The 18,471-nt window shown below is 41.8% G+C and overlaps 1 protein-coding gene across 2 annotated transcripts in view; it reads right to left on the minus strand.

Moving 5' to 3' along the window:
- Positions 1 to 18,471, minus strand: part of SRGAP1 (SLIT-ROBO Rho GTPase activating protein 1) — a 144,021-nt gene that overhangs the window by 1,491 nt on the left and 124,059 nt on the right. For both annotated transcript variants that reach the window (XM_082279813.1, XM_082279812.1), the window contains exons 16-21: positions 14,958 to 15,063; positions 11,529 to 11,753; positions 10,328 to 10,407; positions 1,857 to 2,037; positions 1,159 to 1,293; positions 687 to 1,032 (exon numbers count right to left, since the gene is read on the minus strand). In XM_082279813.1, the coding sequence (XP_082135939.1) occupies positions 687 to 1,032; positions 1,159 to 1,293; positions 1,857 to 2,037; positions 10,328 to 10,407; positions 11,529 to 11,753; positions 14,958 to 15,063 (1,073 nt within the window). The remainder of the gene's footprint in view (positions 1 to 686; positions 1,033 to 1,158; positions 1,294 to 1,856; positions 2,038 to 10,327; positions 10,408 to 11,528; positions 11,754 to 14,957; positions 15,064 to 18,471) is intronic.

Raw genomic sequence — 18,471 nt, forward strand, 5'->3', positions numbered from 1 at the left:
AGATAGAGGTATCTCTTTACTCAAGAGCTGTTACCAGCTCAGTACAACAGATCAATTTGATGATCAGAGTGCTTCCTATTCCATTCTTTTCACCTCTTCACTGCTAGGAATAAGACTGGTGACTGTTCACACAGGCGTAAGATGGCCCACAATTTATGCAGCTGCAATGTCTTGCACATCAGGTTCTACTACATGCATCAAATCAACACACAGTATGAACCGTATGAAAACTATAAAATCCACAAGACCTTGGACTGTAAATCTCTGCTTGGAATGGCATTGGTCACTACTAGCCAGTCAGACCACTTTTCTGCTTGCCATAATACTGAGAAATAATTGAACACTAATTACATGCAAGTCAGACTAGGCCAGCCTTCAACAGAGCACAGCGATCTATGTAGCTGTTGTAATACTGCCCTAGTGCTCTGTATGGCAGAGGCAATTTCATTACAGTATAATGGGAAATAATTTCTTTTTATTGCTTCTGCAACGTTTACTCCCCTTTGTGTTTCTTCTACTCAGGATTGCTTAATGCATCTTCTTTCACACATACTCTGTTTGGAAAGCCAAGCAGGATATTGCCCTGCACACACCTTCCCACCAGTGCATGCGCTCTGTGCTATGATATTCAATGAGATTTGCTCCTCAGAAAATCAGACAGTGCCATAAATAAAAAAGACACAAACCTGAGCTATTGACTCTGGGTCCAGTGGTTTATGGTCATTGAAACCTGTGTACTGACCAGAAGATGTAGACCTTCTAATGGGAGGGCTATCAATCTTCTTCAGTGAATCGTGCCTGCTGATGTTAGTGAGGCTGCCGTGGCCGGGCCTGCGCCGCCGTTCTGGGCTGTCAGCGTTGAGGTTGCGATTCTGAAGGAGGGCTCTGGGACTGCAGTGAGTTGCCAGGCTGGGGGAGCCCAGCTCCATGGCTGAGTTGGAGAGAGGGTGAGGTGGGTGTACTGGGCAGTGGCTGTCACTGCTCCTGCCTGGGCGCCTCAAGGGAGGTGGCGGTTCCGATCTCTTTCTTTGCCTGCACCAGTGAAGAAATGGTTGTAGAACAAGTTGTAGTGACCCAGCATGAGCATGTGGAGGAGTAATTACTGTGTTAGCTGAGCTGTGAGCAGGACTACTGAAAACATGTTATGCTGAAGCTTACCTTCCTAAATACACATCTGAGTGACGGTCAGTAGGAGAGTTCATGTCCTTTGATGATGACTTGTCCTCAGTTATGGGTCCGCTGCTGGCCTCACTGTCTGCTTTTTGGCTCAATGTATCTGAGAAAGTATCATCCCTGAACAGAACACCGGTAGCGAGATGAGAAGTCAGTGAGTGAAGTGTGACAGAGCACCTTGGCACTCTCAGAGTTTAATCCCCTTAAGGAAAGCAGGCATGTTATAATGCGCTACAGCCCTTGCACATCTCCCAAAATTGTTTATAATCCTTCTGTTTACTGAGCTCTTTACACTTGAGTGTATGTAACCTTTCTATAAAGAACTTTGTCATCCTTGGCAAAGCACATGCTTAATACTGTAAAACAAGAGTTCAGGGCTGCATTTCCCCAGCTTTTGCTATTCTGAAGTTAAAAGTCAGTAACTGCTACAAAGAGACAGTCAAATTAAAATAGGTGAAGCAGTATCTGTCTCTTAATGTACCCGGAATGTATCCATAGAAGTAGCTTAGCCTAGTAGTAGTTTTTGATGGAGCTGTCAATTTGGGGCAGTAAAGACAGGTATCCTGCATACAAGGCAGATGTTTAATCTATCTGACCCTTCAAACCACTGACCCATTTGAAAAATACTGCTAAGCGCTTCAGACTTTACACCCAAGAACCCATTCACACCAGACACTGCTTACATATCCTGCACCACTATGTACTGGTGAGGGACAAGGCCATCAATTCCATTGTGCCTTCCTTCCCACCAGTCTTCAGATGCTCGGTGATAGAGCAGAAGGGAAGCTCCTTTCTTGAAAGAGAGTTCTCGTGCAGATCTTCCAACATAGTCAAACTTGGCAATAGCTTCTATGGGCTCGCACTCTGGGTGGGAAGAACAACAAATATCAGATTCCATAAGGTTCATTTTGGTTTCATAAACCCCATCTTTTGCATTTTCTCAGTGCTCACTCTGACAGAGATCAGCCGAACAAAGGCAGACTTCAGGCAGTAGTAACAATGTGTCCCTTACAAAGAAACATAATCAATCTGTGCCCCAGGTGCAAAACATCTGGGTTGCTTCAGGAACTGCAGAAAACAACAGCATACTCAAATATTCCAACAACTGTCTTTGGGAGAGAGGCCTCTGCCTCCTGCTGGAAGGGCTCCTGCGTGGCTGGAGAGTGGGATGGAGGCCAGGCAATGAAGACTTCCAAAAAGAAAATAAACAAACTCAGATGAATAATCAAAGGCCCAAGGAACCAGCGTGATAAGGGAAAAGTAAAGAGGAGTGAGTGCTTTTAACATCTGCAGTAGTAAAGGAAGGAAGACAAGATTAGCCTGTGCATGAGTAGGGATACCCTGCCTAACTGGGCCATGGGATTTCTGTCTTTTACGTGACGAGCATGCAGACCTACTGAAACCTAGTGTTTTACGCAGCACTGAAGCCCCGTGCTTTAATCCACTTCCTTAATACCCTTTTGGAGCGAGACACATGACTCCAGACCACAGGGACAGTCCCTGTGTGGCCTCAAGTTGCTTAAAGCCGCTCTGCCTGCTCCAAAATCCTGAGCTGCCCTGGTTTCTGCAGGGGAGGCCGGTGTTTTCTGAAGCCAGACACTGGCTACAGCAGTCCTGGCTAATGCTCTGGTAAATTCAGCCTTACACCTGGCAATGGGCTCCACCCCGTAACCTGCACTGGGATGGAGACCTACTGATGTCAGCAAAGGGGCCCTGCAGGTATGGCCAGAGCTGTGCCCGGGCATCCAGCAAACAGCTGTGATTTTAACCACCTCTTATTTCTTCTGCATAAAACCAAAAGCACCTGAGCTCCAACAGATTAAACTTTGTCATCAAAGTCTCAAAATACAAAGAAAAAACTGCAAAGTACAGGTCTTAAAATCACATACTTTGATGATTCCAGTAACTCAAGAGTCCCTGAAATTACTAATTTCTTTACATAATTAGAGCAATATTTAGATGGAAATTAACATCTGGGCTAATGACTAGCTTAGCAACTTTCTGTCTGGTGCAAATTAGAATTGCTGAGGTTGTAATTCCCCAAAGAACCAGGCTGGTAATGAAAGCCACTATCCCTTTATGACAACATTTTGCACAGGAATGACTTCTTAAAATTAACTTCATGCTACAGTGTGAAAACATAATGATAGCACCTTTACTGAGGTTGTAGTTTGCAGCTCATTTTTTTAATAACTTGCCCAACCTGCAGAAGGCTGCTGCTTCTGCAGTCACGTTAAGAGTTCCTGTCAGTGACAAACTGCACTGTGTTTAGAAGCCACTAACTCAGAAACTTTACAGAGATGGAATACAGTGATATGGGGAATTCACTGTCACAAACACAAAAGTAATGTATGGTGGCAGACATTATTTCAATTATATAAATACAAATAAGAACCTAGCAATAACAGTATTCATTCCTGAAAATGCATCCCTACTGGATGGCGGTAGAGGACCCTATTATCTTTTTTTCTCTTTTCTCTGTCTTCCTCCTCTCTTTCTCTCTTTTCCTTTGTCTCGCAGCCCCTGCTCTGGACCATTGACACAGCAGCACCAATGCAGGATCTAAGGACTGGTGTTATTTTTTGTTTTCTTCCCTTGCCTTGCCTGGGCAAAGCAGAGCTATCATATTCTATCCCATACTCTGCCTTGACGTTTGTTGTGGGAGGGAAGAGCTTGTGAGCCAGCACCTTTGAATATCAGATGTACTGTGGCTTGTGAGTCAGCACCTTTGGTTGTGTGCTGTGGGAGTTGAGAACTTACTGAAGTGTACTGTACAAAATTAAGGACTTGTTCACCTCCACTCTTGTGGAAGTCTGTTGTAAGAAATTTAAGGGTGTGTTAGCCAATACCTTTTGAGTCTAAATATAGGGGTGGTGGCCAAAGTTATGGTGACTGTACAATAAAATATAAGAGTTTCCTGACACGTGTCCAATGTCTTTGCTCAGCCTGATGAGAATTTATAACAAACATCACGGCCCCTATGAATGTCTCGCTCACCTCACCAGCATTTCCTTGTGCGTGAGGGTGAAGGGTTTCTTGGTTTCATGTTTTTAAGCAAAGAAAAGTTGACATAGAAAGAAACATTCTGGAAAACCTCTAATGGTGGTGTGATATTCTGGTATGTTACCCTGTTGTCATTTCTAGATATTCTGTCTACAGTCTCGCTCTAACAAAAAATGCAGTTGCCACAAAGCTGATGCCTTTTCCTGGTCTTAAAATCAAGAGTCATACATGGTTAGAAGGGGAAAAGGGATTTTACCTTGGTATTTATTTTAAGGATCCTTAGGTGCACCACGTCCAGGTGGACTGCGCCGAAATGCACCCCGCAGTGCACACATACAATCGATTTGGTTTATCATTATAGGTCTTACTAATTAGCAGATCTATCAAACAGTCCCCAATGAGAGGCTTGAATGAGCCCCCCTCCCTGAGGAACCTTCCCCTGGATGGTTCTATCTTAGTTTACAGAATGTGTTCTGGAGAGGACCTTGGTGTCTGGGGCATTCTGATCCCTAACTATGAGGCTTCTAAGATGTTTAGTCTCCTAGCTTAACAAAGTAAGTCTAAGAATGGAGGCTAAAGCCCACTAAGAATACAAAAGCTATAAAAAGATACATAAAAGGGGTATAAAAGGCAAAAAATCATCATGGCATCAAAGTGACTATAAGGCACAGAAAGACACTACTGCCAAATGAAAAGAAGTAAAACCAAACATGCCTATTTATCTTGCAGTGTCTTCAAGAGGGCAAGTATGAAATCAAACAGCAATAATGTAACACCGACAAAAACCCACATGTATCATATGCACTGCTTGTGGAGTTTGTTGTAAGAAGGAATTCCTGGAATCAGGTAGGATTGAAAATGAGCAGACATTTGTATGAACACTCTGTTCTCAGACTGCAGCTAATTTATGGGTTATGGTAGAGTTGGTCAAGAATTCAGAAATAAAATCTCCCAGGCTTCAGAGAGCCAGTCACTCACTAACACGTAATACTTTAAAATGTAAAAAAAAAAAGTTAATCAAACAAAAAAATTCTACAGTAAGTCATAACATCCCAAATTTCCTGCACATATTTTCCTTAGACATTCTCCACAGTTAATTGGTAATGCTCATGAGTACTGGGTTGAGGGATAAACTGATTAGCTATGGAATGTCCTGTTTCTCTGCTAACTTCAACAGACCATATAGTAACCCACAACTGACTAGACAGGTATTTTTATTTACAAATTAGTGGACGACTAAACTAGAAATAGTTCTATCTCACTCAGTGGAATAATGCTAATCTAACTGTGGTGCGCAATGGGAATCTGTTCATTGTATCCTTCTACCACCTGCAAGACTCACATAGTCCCTCAGAGGTCTGAATGATGATGTCCCACTGGAACCAGTTGTATGAATTGTTAATGTACCCATAATGGATGTGACTTTTGAGACATGTACATTAGATTGCCTGGGCAACAAATCTCACCTCCTCAGGGAGGAGTGTGCAGTAGATTTCACAAAGATTTTGTAAAAAGGACAAAAAATAAGTTCAGACAGGTATTCCTATAGTGAAAGGGGTGGGTTTTTTTCTTTATACACAGATAACCTTCTACAGTGAATGGGGTGTTTTCTTTATACAGAGAGACAACTTTCCTACAGCAAACAGCACTGAGACTGTACTTAAATAGTAATTCACCTTGTTACAGGTCAAGCTTTAATAGTGAAAACCAAAGTACCATGACAGTTACTACTAGAAATAAATGCATTTTGGAAAGTTAAGCCATTTAATATCAAGGTTACTGAATGACAGACGAGTATTTCCAAAAAGCTAAGGCAATGAAAGCTAAATTTGGGATCTGTAACTCAAATTCTTTGTGTAACTGAATGTCTAACAGTAGAATTGACAGCTCGGAAGGAAGTGTAATTGCACTGCTCTGTCCATACCTGCGGGCATTCACCTAAAGTAGAGAGAAGTATTTGATGACATACAGGATCTCACCACCTATCATCTCTAGTGAATCAGGCAATGCTAATGGAAGTGAAAAAGTAGGACAAACTGAAGAACTGTGGGCAAAACTTCTGCTGCTCAGGAGAGCAGAAAGGCCAGAAGAAATGTAAGCGCTAGTTTTAGTTTTGGGACCAGAGTGCCAGAGGTAGACCTAACCTCCCTACAGAGGTGATGGCACTGAATTGGCACTGGGCTGCCCTCTGTGCCTCAGGGCACAAGGAGCTAAGGAAAGGAGGGGACACCATCCCCTGCACTTTTTCTACAGGAGTTGCTGTTGCTCTGCTCTGTACTTCCTCAGTTTTCCCAGGGGTACCCTGTCTGTTGAGAATAAAGCATGTCCTTGAGCTCCCCAGGAAGATGCTATCTCCCTATTTCTTTATCTTCTTCTGCATCCCATCAATGAGTGGTTTTGAATAGAGTGGTTTTGCAATTTCAAAGTCCTGTCCTCAGGACAGCAGTTCTCTGATTTGGAAGAGCAAAAGCACAAAGTGTTTCAAAGTGTTGACAAAACAGAATTTGGCAAAGTGTCGATCACAGCATGCACTACTGAAGGGCAAGAAAATGACTATGTGTTGGGAATACAACAACTTACAGTCTGACATGTCCCTATAAGTTTTGTTTTCAGCAGAGATACCATCTAAAGTTTTATCCTAAGTTTATGAGATATCTATGAAGAGTATGGTATTAATTTTATGTATGTTTTCCTAGCAGAACTCCATCTGTCTAACTTCCTCAGGAAATGTTTACTTCCTTTGCAAACAGATCTAGTCACCCTTTACCATATGACTCCAAGAAGAACAAAAAATCTCCATCAATTTGAAGGTAAAGGAAATATGCTAACAGCTGTTTCAGTAAAACATGAACAATGTTCTTTGAATCTTTACTGCAGAGACCTTTTCAGGTAAAGGTCTGTCTGCAGCAAAATTACAGATAGATTTTTTTTGCATCTCAGCTTGAGTACAAATGTTCTGAACTTCACAAACTGAATTTCATTTCCAGATTTAGGAGAAAGGGAAGACTTATATGTTTTCCTTATCAGGATACTTTCTGCACATCTAGAAAAGCCTGAAAACACCACAGTAAAATGCAGCTCCTTCTCTTTCCCGCTTCCCTTTTCAGTGATCAACTGAAATACATGAACACCAGTAAACTTAGGGGAAAAAAACCACAACAATTTATACGCTTAAAATAAAGCAGTTACGAAATATTTATATGCTCATTTACATGTGCTAGTCTTTTTTCCCCCAATCTACTGCATTTTATCTCTGCAGACATAATTTAGTTTTCAATTTTTAAAGTCTTGCTGTTTTCCAAATTGTAACGAAACATTTCTAGCACTACTGACACAGCCCCTACATTTTTTCTAGTAGGCACAGAGAGAGCCACTTGCAGTTTAACTTTATAGCAACAGTAAGTAAAAGAAATCCTTTTGGTTTTGACCGTAACCGCTGGATTATGTTTCAATGACCCTGTAATTCCTGTGGGGTAGGCTGCTTAGTCTTACATATATATACAACATTTTAGAATAAAACTAGTAAGATTTTCAACATGAAAAAAACCCCTTAGCACTTACAGAATCTGCTTCTTCCATGTCCTAACAGAGGGAACCATGTAAATACCACGTGTCCGATCAATACAGCAGCAATGCAGCACCTCCCTTTCTCTCTCTCCACATTCAGCTGGTAGTGATGCATCCAGCTTATAATCAATGAATCAATCATATTAAACCCCCAAAATACTCCAGACCCTTTAGTAGAGGGGTTTTTTTTATCCATCACTTGTCAATCAGTGACTCGCATGAAGTTCAATAAGCAAACTGAAAAAATCTCACCTATCCTCATTTCTGGTCTAAGTAATATTTTACAAAATGAACTGTCCAGAGCACAAACACATGAATGTATGTGCAAAGAGAGAGTCAGTGCATTTAATTTAAAGTCTGTAACCTACATTAGAAACATGTGCTATTACAACAGAAAGCCATATCCATGGAAAAAAAATGGGTTAGAGCTTGCAGGTTGGGAGTTGAAGACCAACAGTTTTTGTGTGTGATCCAGGCTTGTTAATCTTCAGCTTTGCAGCAGTATTTACCTAGCTTACGAATATTTTTGTGCTAACAATTATTTCTCTGTAAACACAAATGTCCGCTTCCTTTTGGCACTGAATTAATTAAAAAGATGTGATGAGGCAACTAGAATTAAACTACTGGCTGATCTGGTGAACAAAAACGCATGTCTTGAGCAGTTAAATCTCTTAAAAGAACTTTGTCCTGTTGACAGGTACTCTCTTCAGGGTTTGTCTTCCCCAGTGCCACAGTCAAAACACAAGTAATACTAGGACAGGAGTGTAAAACTGGTATAACAACACCGTGGTGGGGTAGAGCCCATGATGATCAAGGCACAGATGATGCATCATGTGATGCCACAGTCCTGCTCCTCTGGATCCTGCTTTCTTAGGCATGGCTTTGAAGTAACTGCTTTTGATGGCTGCTGAAAAGCTGCACTTCTCCATGTCCACTTGTGCCTTTGCCTCTCGGTTTGGTCATGTGACCCTGAAGTTGGCCCCAATATATTGAACTGGTGTGTCACCTGCACTTCACTTGTTCTCTAAATGAGACACAGGCAGACTTCCTCAGCTTCCACTCTTGCTTCACACCTCCAATGGAAGAAGGAGTTCTTCTAAAGTATAGCTATACTGTCTTGGAAAAATAAAGTGCAATTATGAGTTTGTTCACACTGTTTAGAAGAGAAGTGTTGTAGAAAGATGGTGGGTTTAGCTGTACAGAGCTGGTCAAGAGGAGCCCATGCACAGCCTGTCTCGTAGAGCTGTCGGTACTCCCTGCTGCATAGGCATGGCTATACACCCAGGCAGAAGATCAAGATTTCTCTCCTACCCTCAGTTTTCCCCCCTTCTGTAATGTCCGCCCACCCAAATGTCCCTTCTCTCCAAACAGCTGCATTGACAGACTCTGCCTGCCCCTCCTCACCTTGGCAAAGGCGAAGAGACAGACAATCTGCCACTGACAGCTTGAGTACGTGACAAAGCCGACGGGTACAGCTAGAGTGGAACTATTGTTTACTTTGCTCTCAGTGCAATGGGACCAGTGCAGCCAGGTTTCCTATACGTACACCATCCGGTTTCCCTTCCCTAAAGCAATTGTCCCAGCTCCTAAACAGTATCCCTTATGACACTCTTTAAAAAAAAAAAATCCTCTTCTGCTGTAGCTCTTTTCCTCCCCTTTCCTCTGCTCTGTCAGTTCCTCTTCCTTCCTCCACACATCCTCTGAAATGGACAAGGGGAAGCTTTTGTTTCTACTGCTGCTAAGTCCACGTGTGTTGTTTGCTCTGTCTAGGTTGCCTGCTGGCCAGAGAGGCAGTGAGCTCACACTGCTGCTCTTCTCAGATTGTTATGACAGAATAACAGAGTGTTATTCTGAATCCTTCACCTCTAATGGGCTACTAACTCTCATGAAAATAGTAGTTATATAACAATTTTGAGAATTCTTTTCTATCTGTTAAATTTGCTTGAAACTTGGCAGAAGTTACTGTGAGGGACATCTGAAGGATGGTCAAACTGTCACAGTCGAATACACCTTTATGACCTGGATAAAAAGAATTAATATAATAGAGTTGCATCAATTTTTTTATGGATACTTCTCATACCCAGAAGTATATGCGATCGATATTTACAGAAAATTACTACTGTTCAAAAGTTTCACCATGGGGGATACACACATGTTTTTCAGTTGCTGTAAATCCTTTAGAGAGACTAGCTTTAAAATTCAAATAAAAATAGAGCCTGAATGGCAAATATTCTCTAGCTGCAATATTTAAAGGCACACTTTAGAAAAATTTAGTTTTTGTAGACAAAAGAGTCACTAAAAATGTAACATCATGTCAGAAGATAATATGTGCTGACTGAAATAGTTTCTCTCTTGCCCTTCCTGTGACTGGGCAAATCAGGAGAGAACAGGAAACAGCTGGTCAAACACAGATGAATCAAGAGTGCAAAAGCACACAAACAGAGATTAAAGATTTGCTAGAGAACACCAGGACTGAAATCTCCTTATTTCAAATAAGACACAATTAGGAAAGGAAGAAGGCCTCCTGTGTGGAACACCTGTAGAACTCACCCCCATCAAAGGCATGGTAATGTAACAGACTCACCGTCTTCACTGGTGTGGGGCTCTGTACTGGCATCCTGGTCCACCTCGTCTAATGTACCATGTTCACTGTATGGGCTGTCACTGGAGGCAAGCAGAAGGTTGAGCAGAGAGAGGAACCACAAACATCAAAAATATGCCACCTCCATGAGATTATTTTAAATTATTTTTATAATGCTCCAAAGTTACGTGCAACATAATTATCCTAGTGTGCTATGGATACATCATTAATGAAGAAGCCTATATATGTTTCCTTGAAACAAAATTCAGATATTAAGAAGCCCTCAGAACATTTGAATCCTTTATAAATAAAAAGTGTGTGTGTTTGCTGTCAAGGGAGTGTCCTGGTTTTGGCTGGGATAGAGTTAATTTTCTTCCTAGTAGCTGCTACAATGCTGTGTTTTGTATTTAGGAAGAGAATAATGTTGATAACATACTGATACTTTAGTTGTTCCTGAGCAGTGTTTACACTGAACACCTCACCCCACCTGCAAGCAGACTAGGGGGCACAAGAAGCTGGAAGGAGACACAGCCAGGACAGCTGACCCCAAGCAACCAAATGGATATTCCAGACCACATGGTGTCATGCTGAGTATATAAACTTGGGACAATGCTGGTCAGGGGCTGCTGCTCAGGCTCTGGCTGGGTATCTGTCAGTGATGATAAGCATTGTGCATCACTTGTTCTGCATATTCTAATTATGGTTATTTGCCCTTTCTTTTCTGTCCTATTAAACTGTCTTCATTTCAACCCTTGAACTTTACTTTTTTTTCCCAATTCTCTCCCCCATCCCACTGTGGGGGGAGTGAGTGAGTGAGTGGCTGTGTGGTGTTTAGCTACCTGCCCAGTTAAAGCACAACAAAGAAAAGAAGCAGGCATCAGAAGGTGAAATTTGATAAGGTGGTTCACAGCCAAACAAACAATTTCCTACCTGTCTGTGTGCTCTGCACAGTACACCTGGAATTCTATCTCTGTCTGGCTGAACACAAAGCAGCTTCCTCCACAGAATGTTGTAGGAAACCTCATAATAATTGCCTTTGCTTCACTTTTTTATACGTAACACTTTATTGTGTGGACCTAAATGCTCTTCTCATTTATCTGCACACTTCTATTGTGCGCAAAAGGAATTCCGTATCACAGCAGTTATCCAGATAACCGGCCTAATGACTTTGTTTAGGAGACAGAAGGATAATATTGTGACTTACCAATAGTCATCTCCAGCCATGCATTTTTCATACACTGGTCCATCAAGTTCTTTCACATCTGGAAAAATAGCTTCATGATGGATGATGATAGTTTTGATTATCTCATTCACATGTGCCTGGCAAGACACCTGGTCTTGTATGTCTGGAACAGGCATCAGGGTTGGCCCAAAACAAATGGCCAAGTTGTATGGATCCATCATGTTTTCATCACTGTACTGTGAAAGGCTGTTATAACAGAAAAATCAAGAAAAATTGACTTTTCCACTGTGACTAACCTTATTCTGAAAACAGTAGAAAACCTCTTTTAATCACAACTTAGAGATTTCCTGTTTTCATTGACAATTCCACATAAAGTAATGGAACAATAAAAAAGATTTCTTCACTATAAAGTGAGTTTATACCACATATTTATATGTATATGTATGTATTCCCACGCCACCACGTTGACTGTATGCTGACTTAACGGGCTAACATCAACTGCTGCTGCTTCTATGTCATCAGTACTCCAAGTGAGCTGGATGCAAAGTGGGGATACATTTCTCACTGGACCTTGGTGCATCTCTTTCAACAGCTGGCTATGTAACTTAGACAGACCAAATTGTCTTCTGGAGGCAACTAAGTTCCTGGATCTGGCAAAGGCTCTTGTGACTTCTGGCTTCTGTTTTTACCATACAGCCTGAAATTCCTAAGCACCTTGCCTTCTGCCCACAAATTCCTACAATAGTTTCATTATGGAAGTGCCCAAACAAAAGGCTTTCATTGTTGTTATTAATCAACTTTTGCAAGCTCTCCTTTCTTCCAGAAAATGCAATGTTACTAGTTTTCAATTTTGAATGAGAAGTTGCTATCTATTCCCTTGTTTAAAAGCATTGACATTTTTACTGGAAAAGCTGGCTTTTGAATGGTTCTGTGTGGGGCCAGTCAGACAGAACCTGAAGTGCTCGGATGCCCTCTACTATGTCGTCCTGCACTCTGAAGCAGCACAGGAGTTCTGATGTCTGGTTGTGTTCAAATACAACACCATATTCCCTCTAGAAAGGGAATTTTAGAGAGTGTTTTCCACATACAAACAATACATATGCATAAGGCAAACCTTCTAAATGACTACCTTCATAACTAGCTTTTAAAATTGTGTTCGCCCCTTTCTTATGCCATGATTTATTATCCTGTCCCGTGTGTTAATTGGAGACATCTTGTTCTTCTGATTTAACAGGTGGTTCAGACTTTATACGTGCAAAACTGTTAAAAAAGATTGTAACTATAATTGTGAAATGTGACATTCTGCTGATGGCTGTTAATATGCAGTGCTCCTCAGGGCTCAAAAGCAGGGCTGGTACTGTTTAGCATCTCCATGAATGACCTAGATAAGGTGATGGAGTGCACAGTCAGCCAGCTTACAGATGACACCACGCTGGGAAGGGGGCAGTAAGTGTGCCACCATTTAGAAGGACCTTGACAAGATGGAGGAATGGAGAAACAGGAATTCAATCAAGTTCAACAAGGATGAATGCAAAGTCCTGCTCATGGGATGGAAGTAATTCCACAGCATTTGGGGCTATATTAGGAATAGAAAAGCTAGCAGGTTAAGGGAATTAATTATTCCTTTTCCACCTGGTGCTCGTGAAGTTGCACACGAGGTTCTGTGGCTAGTTTTGAGAGACTGACAAACTGGTACAAGCCCATAAAAGGACTACTACTGAGATGGCTGGGAAGCTGAAGCATATGGGTTATAAACTAAAGCCGAGAGAACTGGGTTTGTTCAGCCTTGAGACAGGAAGGTTACTGGAGAATTTAGCTGCAATCTCCTACTATATATGAGATTACAAACAAGAGCAAGACAGACACAGGTACAAAGAGATGAGAGGCAATAGACATAGCAAGGGATATTCCAATGAAAGCAGGAAAAGATTTCTTTACTGTAAGAGTGACCAAGTACTGGGACTGACTGCCTGGAGAGGCTGTGGAGTTGCTGACATTTGTTCTTGACTGGCCAAACCCTTGAGCAACTTGATGTAACTTTAGAGCTTTGAGCAGGAGGCTACACCAGGTTAGGTCTGCCATGAGACCTGATGACTTCATGTGGCCAAGCTGGCATAACTGCATATGCGAAAAGCAGGATGGGATTTGCAGGAAGTCAAATAAAGGGAATATTTTTCCTGTGGATGCACCAGGAGCAATTTGGAGGCAGTAAGGTATTTAGTCTGCTTTCCAAATTGCATTCCTGTGGAGAGCACAGATGTAGCTAACATGACCACATAACAAGTACTGGTCAATCTGTATGTCTCTGCAGAGGAGAAGCTGTGATGTAAGCCTTTAAGACATTTACATGGTGTCATTTTTGGGGAATGGATTCAGTTCCAAATGAGCAGTTATTTTCATAAAACTCTAGACCTCTGCCCCTCTCTTATATACTTCTTGAAAGTGGTTCAGAAATTGCTAGAAGAAAGGAAACAGGAACAGCTGTGACTACCGGCATGAACAAATAACCCGGCTGCAAAGACCCTGTTTCTATAGGAACAGACAGGCTGGATGAAATGGGGAAGGTCATAAAGACAGAATGAATCAGCAAAGGGCAAATTTAGTAAAAAAGAGGAAAAAGGTGATATGAAAACAGATGTAACAGGAAAAACAGACAAATTGACAGTAGAAAGAGAAAAGTCAGAATCAGGGCAAAGTATACATAAGCAAAATTTTCTGTGAAACCATTGGGGTCAGCAAGACCAGAGAGGGCCATGAAGGACTGGAGGGAGAAAGAGAGTTCAATTGCCCAAGCTGTCTTTTATTTTAGCTTACAGAAAGAAGTTTTTTCTGGGATGATGATGTGAACAGTGCTCTCCCTCTCACACAACCCTCCCTCCAGCCTGTGTTTTGCACTGCGAGAACCAAGCTACTCTCTATCAAAGCATACACAGTGGATGTGTGCTCTCTATACTTGTACCCCTGTTATCAGAAAACAGAAGCAGCAAGGTGAAGCCTCACCCTGCCAGTGCCTAGCATCAAATAGGTAGCTTGTAGTGCCTGTGTTGCTTGAATATACTCGGGTTTTATCCCACCAGAAGACATCGGCTTGAGATAAGGAAAAAAATGTATTTTTAAATTGCATAAACTAGTTTTAATGTAGCTACAGTTTGTATTTGTTATTTTTCTTACAGGTTTATTTTGTGGTCAGCTTCAATGCTATAGACTGCATTCCCCATTTCAGACAACACTTTAATCCGTCTAGTTCAATTTTGGACAAATGGAATTTTAATTTGAATGGAATCCAGTGTTTTCATTCTATTTTCACTGTCGCTTAGAAGATCATCTCTTGTGCTAAATGGAGTCTAAATGTAACTTCTACATAGAGTATGAGTAAACCTAGAGAACTTCAATACCAGCAAAGGAAGGCTGATAAAGGTACAGCACCTGGGCTAAGTATAAAGCACTTACTGATTGAGGAAGGCGAAGAGGTATCTCATCACTATAAGGACCGACCTGGGCAAAGTAAGGAGGAGTTTGCGGATGTGAAGAGCCCTCTCATAGAGATTGTCTATTCCTGCAAACAGAAGAAAGTGTTTTATGTTCCCTTGTTTATGATTGTCTAAAAGAGTATTTAGGCAATTTACTCAATTTGCTTCAACCCTTTATTATCACATGCCTCTCTAGTCAGTATTGTCTAATTTTGGCCTATTAGAAAAATAAGATCTAGAAGTTCTTCTCCCCCTCATTAAAACCACACAGTTTAAAAGTAACAGTTTTTAAAGAAGATACAAATCTGTCTAAGTCCAATGCTGGCCACTTGCTGAGCTTGATAGCTCACAAAACCACAAAATCAGTACATAAATAACCTGAAGGAACCAAGGAAAGATGTTCGCCGTTTATTTCAAATACAGGTGCATTCTCTTTATTTGAAAGTTCACATCAGATATATACTCCAATCATCGAGCTTCTCTAGCAAGTTTTCTTAATCAAATGTCCAGCTATAACTCTCTTATTGGCAAAATAGGAGAAAGGCCTCATGCTTTTTTTGGTATGGAGCCAAGAAACACAAAGATTGCATTTTTCTCAAATGATTTTATAGCAGTCCACTGAAATTCTTCTGAAGTGGGAAAAAAAAATCATCTGATAAAAGAACCAGTTCCTAATGTCTTGTAGCAAGGATGCACTATCTTCTATGTTGGTCAGAAAGACCATGTGGGTGCAAGTGGGGCAATGATGGGTTAAAAGCTTGAACTTTTTCAGAATAAGCAGAATCTCAATTTTTAACTCAGTGTGTTTTCTGTGTAAATGACACAGTTGGAAACAACCTAAAATTTCAGTAAGGCTTTTTATGTCAGCCAAGAAAGTATGCTGCAATTAGCAACATCTAGGGAAAACCTTAGCAGATGAAGATGAGAAATCCTGTCCAGTGGCACTAAAGTGGATATTCAAAAATTTGGAAATCAGAAGCAGGAGCTGATTCCAATAGCTGAAAAGCCAATTGTACCACAAAACATGGTATTTATGAGTACACACAATTAAAATAATTACTTACATAAAAATGTGGTAATTGTAAACAAAATTACTGATGTGTGTTACTTATGTGCTCTTTGGTATGGCTATTTCTACCAATCATTATTTATTTGTAGATGCAAAATGTGTGTTGACTTACATTTCTTAGAAGAACAACTGGTAACTGTTATTTTGGTATTAAAAACTAAGCATAAGCAGAGCATGTTGGCAGCAAGACTTTTGTTTACCACGTAGAAGTGTTACAGTTCACTAGGAAATGCCACTGTAGCAAAAGGGTGTGAGATGTTTCCACATCAGCATTCACAGGAGATGCCACTGGCTCAGCACCACTGGTGTGCTGCAAACAAAAGATTCTGGGATGGGTTCAAACTGGCCTCCATCAGAGTTTCTGCAGAAGGAGAACAGCCTACCACCGCTTGCATGAAGGATGCCCATTTGGATTATGGTATCTACTACAGGAGCAGAATAGCAAAACTCTGTCAGGAAGTAAAAACCTATTCCCCAGCAGAGCCCCTGAAGGCTGGACAGTGTCCCTGCTGAGCTGCTGCAGAGCTGGTAGTGAAAAGGACTGCTGACAAACTGTTTAATTTATTACCTAATGAGTCAACTCTGAACCCAAATACTAGCTGGAAATCCGTTCAAGCCAATACACTTTCTCAAATGGAAAAAAATGGGACCTGAAGTTTATTTTTATGTTTCTGTTAAACATGGACTGCATGAGTCAAGAAGCATTTCTGGTTACTGGTTAAGAACTGGTGTCCACAGCAGGAACATGCTAAGTTCAGGAGCTGCCTGCACAGCGAGGATCCACAGAGCAGCTACAGCTCTCCTCCCCCATTCCAATGCAGGCCACATCTTGGAGATGTCCATGCTGCACACCCCCACTTCTGCAATGCAGTGCCACACTGCTGTTTTGCATAGACCACAGCCACCAATTTTAGTGCAAAACCTCTCTCCACCTGCCTCATATAAGTCCCTCCCAGTGGAAGAAGCAGTTCAGTTCCAGTTCTTTGAACAAAAGCAGCTGTTGTTACAGCAAAGGTGCCTTGTGAGTCTCCAGTTCAGCTGACTTTCCTCCTGACACGTCTGTCTGTAAACCTCTCTAAGCGGAGTTGTAGGTCTGGGTGGTTTTGAGCCTGTGCGCATGTGCACAGGTGGAGCGGGGCTGAAGGAGGAAGGTCCAAGGAACTTTGGTTACATCTTTCAACAGCCCTGCTTCAGCAGCACTGTGTACTGCATGTGGGAAGCTGGAGGGAAGTTTTGATGCAACACCAGGACTTGCCTTCTGCATTACAGCCTTTCTGGCTAATGCCTTGTACTACAGTCCTGCCTCCTCCAGACAATTACGGAGACTGGCCCTGGGCCAGGTTCAGTCATTGCTGAACTCAAATCAGACCTGAGAAATGCACTGGCTGGGACCCAAGGTGGGTTGAGCAGCTCCTTCTAGCAGTGTGCTGCCTGTATGGCTGCAATAGCTCTGTCTAAACTAGTGAGCTAAACCAGGATGGGGCACACTGGCAGGCAACTACCACTCAGTAGTTACCACACTCTCCAGTGTGCTTGTGGTCTGTGCCACCTACAATTCTTCCAAGCAATTCCTAGATAAGTTTAACAGGATGCATGAGTCAGGAACTGGTCCCACTAGGCAGCACAGAGACGGCAGAGTAGGTACAGAGAGTCTGGCTGTGTAGAACTATCCCAGCTGTCCTACCAGGAGCATGATCAATACTAAGCACTAGAAGTGACCTGAACTCTAAACTGAAGCAGTTACATGCCATACATGCTTGAGTGAGATGTGTGTGTTTCCAATACTTTCCTGGTAACCTGGACGCAGCTTCCATGAAAGTCTCTTTATTGAAAATCCAAACTATTGTTAAGTGTTAAATCTATGTGCTTTCCACATTATTTCAAGAGGCTTTTATTTTCCAGCACTGATTTGGTTTAAAGGAGCTAGGTAATGATGTAATGTATTTGCACACTGCTTTTAAACGTGGAGCTGAATTTCACCACTGCTTGAGAGTATGCAGTACATGAGTGTTCGGGTACGTAGGAAAGATGGAATGAATACAGAGCAATCTTTCTACATGCAGGCGGAAAGAATTTGCAGCTCTGCTTCTTCCCATGCAGAGGAAAGCTAAAGCATTGCTTTGCCTCCAATGGCTTTGCTAAAGAGAGCCTCAGGGCAGAAGGGCCATCCAACCTATAAGCTGGTTGCTGCAAGGAAATACTGGCAAAGCCAATGCTGAAGAAAGCTGGCCATATCTCCCCTCTCACAGTACTTCTGTTGGAGACCCTCTTTTCATTACTCTGATTTTTTTTACCTGAGTGCCTGGTGAGGTATTACGCATTTCTCAGCTAAGAAAACAGAAGTGCTTGCTATTACATGATTTGTCCTAATAAGGCAATTTAGCTGCCAAGCTGAAATAGAAATCAGGGGATTTGGAAACTGGTT

This window comes from Coloeus monedula, assembly GCF_965178545.1.
Source record: "Coloeus monedula genome assembly, chromosome: 4".
Lineage (NCBI taxonomy): Eukaryota > Metazoa > Chordata > Aves > Passeriformes > Corvidae > Coloeus > Coloeus monedula.